General features: G+C 35.8%; 2 protein-coding genes across 2 annotated transcripts; both read left to right on the forward strand.

Annotated features, from left to right (window-relative positions):
• The first annotated feature begins 741 nt into the window (after positions 1–741).
• Positions 742–2,913, forward strand: LOC132162483 (receptor like protein 26-like). The gene has a single exon (XM_059572721.1). It carries the CDS (start codon positions 742–744, stop codon positions 2,911–2,913), a length of 2,172 nt encoding a protein of 723 aa, XP_059428704.1.
• Positions 2,914–5,703: 2,790 nt separating this feature from the next.
• Positions 5,704–9,689, forward strand: LOC132162484 (receptor-like protein 6). The gene is made up of 3 exons (XM_059572722.1): positions 5,704–6,528; positions 9,322–9,397; positions 9,556–9,689. The coding sequence occupies exons 1-3, from the start codon at positions 5,704–5,706 to the stop codon at positions 9,687–9,689; spliced, it is 1,035 nt and encodes a 344-aa protein (XP_059428705.1).
• The last annotated feature ends 2,026 nt before the right edge of the window (positions 9,690–11,715 follow it).

Below are 11,715 nucleotides of genomic sequence, written 5' to 3' on the forward strand. Positions count from 1 at the left end.
CCTATCAATGCTTTATTTGGATTGAAATTTCAAATTACACAAAATTCCCATAGTTTTTAGAGAGAACTTTGCATCAAGCCTGCTTGGTGGCGCGTGGGGGCTGATCGGATTCATTGGAGCAATGTTGAGGGGATTCTCCAATTTTTCTCCTTACCTGTAGAGGATTTTCAAAGACTTCTAAAGTCAAGCAGGCAATAACACAGCAAGTGATTCACATGTACTGATGGTTGAAAAGCCATGCAAACCGTAAGCCCAACGGTCAAGCCTTAGGGGGCATCCTACGAGCTTTTTGAGCCACCATGTTTGACCATGAAATTTGTCTGAAAGAAATTTCTGAGGAGGTTCAATTTTTCTGGTGCTAGAAAGAGAGTCTGGGAGATTTTCAAAGCAAAGCGGATTGGGACAATATTGATTGAGCTTCGTGGACTGCCCACAGATTTTGCTACTCCTTAGACTTTTCCTGATTGCCATTCTCTCTATCTTCCTCTACATTTATTGAAGCAAATCCTTTTATACTTCTTATCCACCAGTGGTTTTTGGTCCTCACCCTTCTGAACCCACCATTAATTTCATCAACTTTTCATTTCTTTATTGTGTGGGTGTCTCTCATTACAGCCTCCAATGAGAAATCCACTCTTTTCATGGCATTTCTTGATGCTTCTTTGTTCACTTCAGCTCACCTTCTGTATCTTTGTGGCGTCTGGACAATGTCTTGGCAATCAGCAATCCTTATTATTGCAAATGAAGAACAACCTCGTATTCAGCAGTGATTTGTCCACAAAACTGGTCTACTGGAATCAAAGTGCAGATTGCTGTTTGTGGGAAGGTGTAAACTGCGCGGAAGGACGTGTTATTGGTCTCGATCTGACCAACGAATCCATCTCGGGTGGACTTGACAACTTAAGCAGCCTCTTCAATCTTTCGTATCTCCAGAGCTTGAATTTGGCTTTCAACAACTTCAACGGCTCTCAAATTCCATCAGAGTTTGACAAGCTGGCAAATTTGAATTATTTAAACCTATCAAATGCGGGCTTTGATGGGCAGATACCAATGGCGATTTCACACTTGACAAGGTTGGTTACTCTTGACCTGCATTACAACTCACTGAATGGGAGTATTCCAATTTCCTTGTTTTCCCTTCCATTATTGCAAACATTACAACTTTCCAACAACCAATTTTCTGGTCAACTCAATGAAATTCTCAATGTTTCTTCTCACCTCCTGGACACCCTTGATTTGAGTAGCAACAACTTGGAAGGGCCAATACCCATGTCTGTCTTTGAACTCCAACGGCTTAAGATCCTCTCACTTTCTTCAAACAACTTCAATGGATCCTTGCAGCTTAATGTGATTCAACAGTTGAGCAATCTTTTGCATCTTGATCTTTCATACAATAGGTTATTGATTGAATATAATGGAACTAATTCGTCATTCTCCTCCTTTCCCCAGATTGCCACATTAATATTGGCTTCTAGCAAGATGAAAAAATTTCATGATTTCTTGAGAAACCAATCCAAACTAACTTATCTAGACCTTTCAGACAACCAGATTGAAGGAGATATACCAAACTGGCTCTTGAAACATCGTAATCTTATTGGCTTAAATCTCTCTTTTAATCACCTGGTGACTCTGGATGGACCACTCTCTAATCTTTCTTCTTTGAGTGTTCTGGACCTTAGTTCAAACCAACTCCAAGGACAACTCCCAAATCTACCACCATTTGTCACGTACGTGGATTTCTCGAGCAATAATTTCAGCTCTGTAATACCAGTTAGTACTATTGACTCCCTTACTTCTGCTTATTTCTTCTCTCTTTCTAGCAATAAGGTCCATGGGAGTATCCCTGAATCAATATGCAATGCAACATATCTTCAAGTTCTAGATTTGTCTTATAATCTCTTCAATGGAAAAATACCCCAGTGCTTGAGTGAGATGTATCGGACTCTTCTGGTGCTAAATCTAAGGAGAAACAAGCTCATTGGTTCAATTCCTGATTCCTTTGAAGGCAATTGTAGTTTACGAACTTTGGATTTCAGTGAAAACCTAATTAGAGGACTGTTACCGAAGTCTTTAGCCAATTGCACAAAGTTGGAGGCCTTGAACATCGGGAACAATCTCATCGAGGATGCCTTTCCATGTTACTTGAAGAACACATCCATGTTGCGCATCCTTGTTTTGCGATCTAACAACTTTACCGGGCCTGTTGGTTGTTCAGAGCCTAATGTCACTTGGCCGATGCTTCAAATTGTAGATATAGCTTCAAATAATTTTACCGGTAAGCTTCCAAAAATTTATGGCTGGAAGGCAATGATGGATGATGAAATTGAGGCCCAATCAGAGCATACGCACCTCCAATTTGAAGTCCTGAGACAATATTACTATCAAGATTCCATAACAATTACCTTCAATTTTACTATGGAGTTGGTGAAGATTCAAAATGTTTTCACTGTGATTGACTTTTCCAGCAACAATCTTGAGGGGCCAATACCAGAAGAATTTGGAGGACTTAAATCATTATATGTTCTCAACTTGTCGCATAATGCTCTTACAGGCCAAATTCCACCATCTCTAGCAAACTTGACTCTACTAGAGTCATTAGACTTGTCCAGGAACAATCTTACAGGGGAGATTCCAATGCAACTTGCAGATGGTCTTACTTTTCTTTCTTTCTTAGACCTTTCTTTCAATCAATTGGTGGGGCGAATTCCACAGATTAAGCAATTTACTACATTTTCTGAAGCTTCATTTGCTGGAAATAAAGGATTGTGTGGCTTCCCTTTGCAAACAGAATGCCCATATGCAGAGCCAGCGTCACCTCCAACATTTGAAAGAAGTCATTCAAATTCGGAGATTGTGAATGATTGGGACTTTATGAGAGTTGAACTGGACTTATTTTTGGTTTTGGAATTGTAATTGGCTTCTTATATTTTTGAAGAGATGGAGGATGAATGCACTGAAATCAGGGGTGGAGGCATTAATGATAATTTATGAAAAGTAATGCACCTAAGCTTAGCTTTTGTTTCTTTTTGTTTCAATAAAAGGAAAAAATAAAAAGTTTGTCCTTGCAATTGGATGCGAGTGTTGTCTTTTAGGTATGTTGTTTGTAACTACCAAGTTGTATTATTAAAATACTTTTGTGATATTAGATTTGCGTGTGACTTATTTCCCATTCACTCTTTTTTTTTTTTTCTTCTTCTTCTTTTCTTTTCTCATTCTTCTATAATTGTTTGCCAATAATTCCTTTTCAATATGGTTGTTGGGGTAGAGAGGGAGACCTGATTTTGGAGCATAAAACTATGGTCAAATTTTTTGAAACTTAACGTGTTCATAAAATTAGAATAGAGAATAATTCCATGCAAAAAAAAAAAAAAAAAAAAAGATTAAAATATATATTATTTAAATATAAGAAAATGGTCTCACTTAAACTTGTGACAAGCCTCAAAATGTATCGAGTCGGCCTTGTGTATATGTTGCCTAAATTGTCACGTCATTTAAAATTTTAAAAAATATAACGCGATGTACATCGTTAGATGCTGTAAAATTTAATCTGAACCATTAAATGGTTGTGTAATGAAAAGATTTAAGGTTTAAGGTTGTTGTACTAGAGTGAATGAGGAATTTCGTTTGCGTGGTGTGAAACTGTGAATACAGGGAAGACTGAAGGCAAGGAAATGGTCGAGAGATTCCATAAAGGAAGGCCTTTTTCCGCGTCAATCCGGCCTAAGCCACGGTCCAGAAAGAATAGCTAACCAAAATTTACCCACATTTGAAAGTCCACCAAAATGGAATTGTGATGCGGGCCTTAGGGTAAAGACAGACTATATTTAGTAGGGAAATTAAGGTCTCAGATGGTGATAGAATCACTATTTTGGAGAATTTTAATTACTATTATTATCATTATTATTATTACTATTACTATTAGGGCGAATTGCTAATTAGTCCATGTATGTGATTTCAAACGGAGCTTATAAAACCTCGTAATATGCCTCTATAACAAAATGTTCCCTCACACAAATTTGAGTAAATTTTTTCAATAGAACCTTTATGAATAACAATTTTACCTTCAAATAAATTTTTTTTTTTTAAAAAAAATCAAATTTAGCGATTGCCAAACCACCTTATAGGCTTTTGGAGGTAGTGGGTCATCCCTTATCTGGCCAATTCTTAGGGTGGTTGACCATCCATAAGGATTTCTGAGATGATTCGGCCACCCATTTTACCTATTCTGAGGTGTTCTACCAACCTTATCTTCCTTGAGGATGGTTTAGTTAACCCCAACGGTTGGGTTTACGGTGTTCGAACCACCCCCTAGATTTGGCTAGAGAGGGTGGCCGACCACCCCAAGGGCCTATATAGTTCAATCAGCTTTAAACTAATAATAATAATAATTTTATTTTTTTTATTTGAGAGTAAAATTGCAGTTCCATTGCAGTTATATCCGGAAAATGCCCTAAATTTGTAAAGAGGTATCATTTTGTTACAATGGCATACCAAATGGAGTTAAATTCTCATTTTGAAATCTCATGAATTAACTTTTTATAAATTCAAATAACAAGACCAGATTAATATACATTTTTTTTTCCTTAGTATTATTAGTAGAAGTAGCATTAATGAAATAGATAAAATTTTAAGTCATGGTACAAGTATAGGGGTTAGACAAAAGGCAACAAAACAAAATATAATAACAAGCAAACTTTGAATAAGCGATTGTAGAAGGAGTAATTCTAGAAGGCATCTCAAATATATATCCTCCCCCTCAAATTTTTTATTTTTTATTTTTCCCTCAAATTATTTTTGTTCACACTTGCCCACATGCAGCTAATATGTATGTATGACTTTGTGAAAGTTAAAGAAGGTTGGCTTCATTCAACCAACCCCTTGAAATATTATTAAATTCACCATTTTCCTATATACATACTTCAACAACCAAATAGTATTTTAAGCTTACTTTATATCTATAATCAGACAAAAAAATAATTAGGTGATAAATAAACACTAGTGACGACCCCATGCATATCAAATTAATGACTTTTTGAATAGCTTTGTCAGAAGACTCAGAGCCTCAAATTTATTCGTGCATTGGCCTATTGGCTGGTTCCATAGTTTTTCTATGGTGGGTTGGCTGCTTTCAAGCTAACGTGATCTAGGTTTATAAAGTAAGACCAATCATTCAAAAAAGAAGACCAGAATTGTTAAGTAATTCTCACCAAATACTCGAAAATGAAAAGAAATTAAGAATTGTAAGATAAGATAACACAATGTGCGAATTTTCTTGAGTTCAAACAATTTTTAGAGTCACACCCACCAGCGAAGTTGGAGTCTTACGAAACAACATTAGTCACATTACCTTAGAAGATTTCCCGTCATTAAAAAGAAAAACTCCATATATAGTATATTCCAAGTGGTAAATATATGATTCCTCACCGTGAATCTCAATCCATGGAATCAACATTCAAAGCTGGCGAAGTCATGGCATTTGGAATTCTTGATCAGAAGCTTCGAGCGTCCATTCCAAGGTGGTATAACAACCAGGCGAGTGTTTACTTCAACAATTAATGCTAGCCATCCCATTCTCTTTATATCCCTCTCTGATCTTCTTCTTCTTCTTCATATCTTCCTCTATCTCCCATTCCACACTATAAATTCCATCACCTCTTCAGTTTTTTATCATATTGTCACCTCATGTTAGAGCCTCCAGTGAGAATGTCGTCCTTTTTCTGGATGCCCATATGCCCACTTTTCCTCAGCTTCTGTACCATTGTGGTGTCTGGCCAATGTTTTGGCAATCAGCAGTCTTTGTTGCTCCAGTTGAAGAACAACCTCATATTCGACAGTGCTTTGTCCGCGAAACTGGTGCATTGGAACCAAAGCGCCGATTGTTGTTCTTGGGAAGGCGTAACCTGCGAGGAGGGACGTGTTATTGGTCTCGACCTGACCAATGAATCCATCTCAGGTGGACTCGAGTATTCAAGCAGTCTCTTCAGTCTACAGCATCTCCAAAACTTGAGCTTGGGTTACAACAACTTCAACAAGTCTCAAATTCCATCGGAGCTTGACAAGCTCATGAATTTGAGGTTTTTGAACCTATCAAATGCTGGCTTTGCAGGACAAATTCCAATTGCAATTTCCCACTTAAGGAGTTTGGTTTCTCTTGATTTATCTACCAGTTACTTTGTCAAAACTCCACTGAAACTTGAGAATCCAAATTTAAATACGCTCGTTCAGAACCTTTCTGAGCTTATAGAGCTTCTTCTTGATGGGGTAAACATATCAGCACAGGGGAATGAGTGGTGTCGGGCCTTATCATCTTCACTGCTAAATTTGAGAGTGTTGAGTTTGTCAAATAGTTACCTTTCAGGCCCTATTGATTCCACCTTACTGAAGCTTCAGTCCCTCTCAATTATTCGTTTGGATAATAACAATTTGTTTACTCCAATTCCAGAGTTCTTCGCAAATTTCACAAAATTGATGTCATTGCGTCTCAGTTTTTGTGGGTTGATTGGCACATTTCCAAGAAAGATCTTCCAGGTACCAACACTAGAGATTCTTGACTTGTCTTATAATCAATTACTTAATGGTTCTTTGCCAGATTTTCCTCATAATGGATCTCTTCGGACCCTGGTGCTTAGCCATACAAGATTTGCAGGGAAACTGCCAGATTCTACTGGTAATCTCAAAATGTTGTCAAAGATTGATCTTTCCTTCTGCAATTTTGATGGGTCAGTCCCATACTCAATGGCAAGCCTCACACAATTGGTTTATTTGGACATGTCATACAATAGTTTCAATGGACCAATTCCTGTCTTCAGCATGGCCAAAAATCTGACCCAAATAAACCTTTCTTATAACAATTTAACTGGTCAAATAACTTCCACCCGCTGGGAAGAGCTTCTGAATTTGGTGGATCTTGACTTACGTTACAATTTGTTAGAAGGGAATATTCCAGTGTCTCTCTTTTCTCTTCCATCATTGCATAAATTACAACTTTCTAATAACCAATTTTCTGGTAAACTCGATGAATTTCCCAACATTTCTTCTTATGTGCTAGGCACCCTTGATTTGAGTAGCAACCACTTGGAAGGTCCAATACCTATGTCTGTCTTTGAACTCCGAGGTATTAAGTTCCTCTCACTTTCTTCAAACAAGTTTAATGGCTCCTTACAGTTTAGTGTGATTCAGCAGCTAAAAGATCTTTCAAATCTTGATCTTTCACAAAATAGCTTGTCGATTGAATATAATGGAACTAAGTCTTTGTTATCCTCCTTTCCCCAAATCACCACATTAAAATTGAGTTCTACCAAGTTGAAAACATTTCCTGGTTTCTTGATAAACCAATCCAAATTAAGTCATCTAGACCTTTCTGACAACCAAATTATGGGAGAGATACCCGATTGGATTTGGAAAAATCGTAATCTTGGTCACTTAAATCTCTCTCATAATAGCCTTGTGAGGTTGGAAGGACCTTTACTCAACCTTTCTTTTTTGAGTGTCCTAGACCTTCACTCTAACCAACTCCATGGTCAACTCCCATTTCTCCCACCATCTGCCACTTATTTGGATTTCTCAAGGAATGATTTTAGCTTTGCTATTCCAACTAGTATTGGCAATTCCCTGAAATCCACTTATTTCTTCTCTCTTTCAAGCAATAACTTCCACGGGAATGTCCCAGAATCAATATGCAATGCTTCGTATCTTCAAGTTCTAGATCTATCTAATAATTCTTTTAGTGGCACAGTTCTCCAATGCCTGATTAAGATGAGTAAGACTTTAGGGGTGCTGAATCTTGGGAGAAACAACTTCATTGGCATAATTTTTGATACATTTCCTCACAACTGCGATTTACAAACCCTAGATCTCAGTGAAAACCTACTAAAAGGAGTGCTACCAAAGTCTCTGGCCAATTGCACAAAGTTGGAGATCTTAAGTATTGGGAACAATCACATTGACGATACATTTCCATGTTACTTGAAGAACATATCCATGTTGCATATCCTTGTTTTGCGATCTAATAAATTGTACGGGTCTATTAGTTGTCTAGGGCATGATGTCAACTGGTCAATGCTTCAAATTCTAGACCTAGCTTCAAACAATTTTAGTGGTAAGCTACCCAAAAATTTCTTCAATGCCTGGAGAGCATTGATGGTTGGAGAAGATAAGCCCCAGTCAAAGCCCAATCACCTCCAATTTGAATTCCTGGGATTCAGTGAATTTTATTATCAAAATGCGGTAACTACTACCATCAAAGGTCGAATGATGCCGCTGGTGAAGATCTTGACTATCTTCATTTCCCTTGACTTTTCATGCAACAATTTTGATGGGCCTATCTATGAAGAAATAGGAGAACTCACATTGTTATATAGTCTCAACTTGTCACATAATGCTTTTGTTGGCGGAATCCCACAATCTTTGGGAAAATTGAGTAATCTTGAGTCATTAGATCTATCAAGCAATGAACTTATTGGTGAGATTCCTATGCAACTTGCGGATGGTCTTATTTTTCTGGCAGTTCTCAACCTTTCATTCAATCAATTGGTGGGGCATATTCCATTTATCAAGCAATTTGCTACATTTCAACAAAATTCCTATGAAGGGAATAAAGGATTATGTGGCTTACCTTTGAAAGAAATATGCACATATACAGAGCCAAGATTGCCACCTCCAACAACCGAAGAAATTCATTCAGATTCTGGAATTGTGATTGATCGGAACTTTCTAAGTGTTGGACTAGGATTTGTTTTTGGCTTAGGGTTTGTCGTTGTGCTCCTTGTGTTTTGGAAGAGGTGGAGTTTTTTTTTTTTTTTGCTATCTTTATTTATATTACGTTCTTGAATTCACCCACTCAAAACAAATAAATTAACAAACTTAAAATACAAAACAAAACATCTTAACAAAACATACCCTTAATTTTTGAGGGATAGAAGCTATCTTATTATTTTCTTAAAAAAAGAAAATTAAAAGAGAAAAACACATAGGGTGCCCATGTAGTCACCTAGGAGGGGTGGTTGCGCTACCACCGTGTTCTAGTTGGGGAGGCCTTACAGCCACTTCTTTTTTCTTTTTCCCTTTTTTCTTTTTGTTTTTAAATTAAGATGACTCTAAATCTATTTGAGTTTTTTTTTTTTTTTTTTTAAATAATAATAATCAGGTGTATTCTATAGAAAATACATTTTCAAATGTAAATATACTTTTAAAAATTATAGTTATCTTTATCTCATGTCAAAACACTTTTTCAAATAAAAAAACACATTACACTTACCTAAATTTACCAGGCATAACCATGGCATTACAAACATATTGATGATATATATTTTTGTTTTTCAGGATCATCTCTTAGCTATATCTTGGGGAAAAAATTTCCATAGAAGACAAGCACACAGAAACAAGGATGGAGGCATTGGTAATTGTTACGAGGGGGTAATAAAACTAGGCTTAACTCTGATTTCTTCGGTTTCAATATAAAGCAAAATTTAAATTAAAAATAATAATAATAAATATCCATGTAAAATGTTGTCTTAGGATATGATGTTTGTATTGTTGTAAGTTGTATTGTTGTAGGTTGTATTCTTGAAATACTTTTTGTTCTTTTGAAGTTTCAAACAATGTTGTTGGACCATGTCTATCTAGTCTCCATACCCTTGGTTTTAGACCAAGATTTTCTCGTCAATGCTTTTGGAAGTGTTGATGACTAGCAGTGATAAACGTCCACTCCGTGTTTATTGGTTGTGCTTTTCTAAAATTAACGTGACTTTTAAATTATTATTGAATTATTCATCGATGACATGACGTTACATAGAGAATGATGAAAAAATTGACTCTCATGTAAGAGCATTTCTAGCAGCTTCCTCGTCATTTTTTCTATATTTAAGGATCCAAACCACTTTTTGTTTCCCTGTGTCAAAATACACTCCAATAATTTTCCTTAATCATTCCCTATATCATTAAAATATTTATTTTTTTAATTATATTATATATATGAGAGGAGAAAGGAGAGAGAATCGTAAGAGGAGAGAAGAGAGAGAAACATTTTTTATAATTTTAATAATCATAAGGATTGCAATAGTGGAACCCTATACTTTGGGTTCCACTATAGCGATTCTCATGGTTGAGGCTCATTTAGGGAGTCTGCTGTGGGACCTTTTTTATAATTTTTTGGACATATTTCCTATACATAGGGAATAGACTCCCTTATAGGGAGTCTGCTTAGAATGCTCTAAGGTTGGCAATTTTTGTCACGATTCACGAGCTTAACATGAATCTAATACGAAATTAAAGGGTTATAATTGGGGAGCTTGACATTTTTAATTAAATTGGTTGAACTAAAATTGATTTAAATAGTCTTATACTCATGTATCGACACGACACGAACTCAACACATGACATAGTGGCTGCAATTTTTTACATGACTTGCGAATTCAACACGAACCCAATATAAAATTAGACAGTTAGAGTTAAAGAATTTGACTCATTTAATTAAATGAATCAAATTAAAGCTTGTATAATTTTTACTCATACTTTAAGACAACCCACACAATCACAAATTACCACCCTATTAATATGGAGATCAATAATCCTTGTTGCCAAGGCTTTTCTTATCAATACCTTTGGACATATTGACAATAAAACTTTTGTGAAAAAGAAAATTATTGCTATCTCTAACGGTAGCGATGGCCCTGCTTGGAGTGCTATTAATCGAATGGTTGAGATAACATGATATAGTTGACAAAGCTGCCGCTGAGGTAGGTCCACGTCATCTATCGCTTCAATTTCTCTTAACTCTAGGAAATGAGCGACGGCTATATCGCCCACCTAAAACGGACGGAGACAGGAACAAATTGTTTATTAGTGGGTCTAGAACTTGTTTAGGGGACGAGGCAGATTAATTTCTGAGATCACTCTCTAATAATTGAAGGAGGGGGGCCCTATGATCGAGCGACGGCTGCTTTGTTTGATTCCATTATTATATGTTGTGCATTTTTTTTTTTGTGAAAATTGTCAAAAAGAAAAATAAAAAATCCTTTAAGATTAGGACACTTTTTTTTTATTTTTTAAGGGAACGTGTTCCAATATCAATATACTAAAACCGGACCCTAACTAGACCATGCTTTAAAATAATATCCTATAAAAGTTCTTTTTAGTGAATGGTCACAGAATTCAGAAATAAATTCAAAAATATTGGCTTATTGGTAAGGTTGATAATTTTTAATACGACTTCCAAATCTGATACGAACTTTATACAAAATTAAAATGTTATGGTTATAATTGACCTATATAGTCTTATATCAAATGCTTGAAGCCTTGATATGACGACATACAACATAATAATAAGTAATTTTTGACATGATCCGCGAACTCAATACAAACTCAATACAAAATTAGAAGATTAGGCTAAGGGGTTTGACCTGTTTAATTAAATAAATCAGGTTATGATTAAGGTATATAATTATATACACATAATTCAACACGATCTAAATCCGACACGCGAACATAAATTGACACTCTCACTTACGGTTTCTATGATTTAGACAAGAATAATGTTGCATACTTGTCTTTTATACAACATTCACACAATTGACCTGATGTCTCATTATTTATTAGTCCGAATTAGCCTTTATTTAAAATTAAAAATTAAATTTTTTTTTTTAAAAAAAGTTCAATAGTTAATGGGTACTATTAATTAACCCAGTAATATGAGAGTAAAATTGGAGATAAATATTT

Source organism: Corylus avellana, chromosome ca9 (genome assembly GCF_901000735.1).
Source record: "Corylus avellana chromosome ca9, CavTom2PMs-1.0".
NCBI classification, from domain to species: domain Eukaryota; kingdom Viridiplantae; phylum Streptophyta; class Magnoliopsida; order Fagales; family Betulaceae; genus Corylus; species Corylus avellana.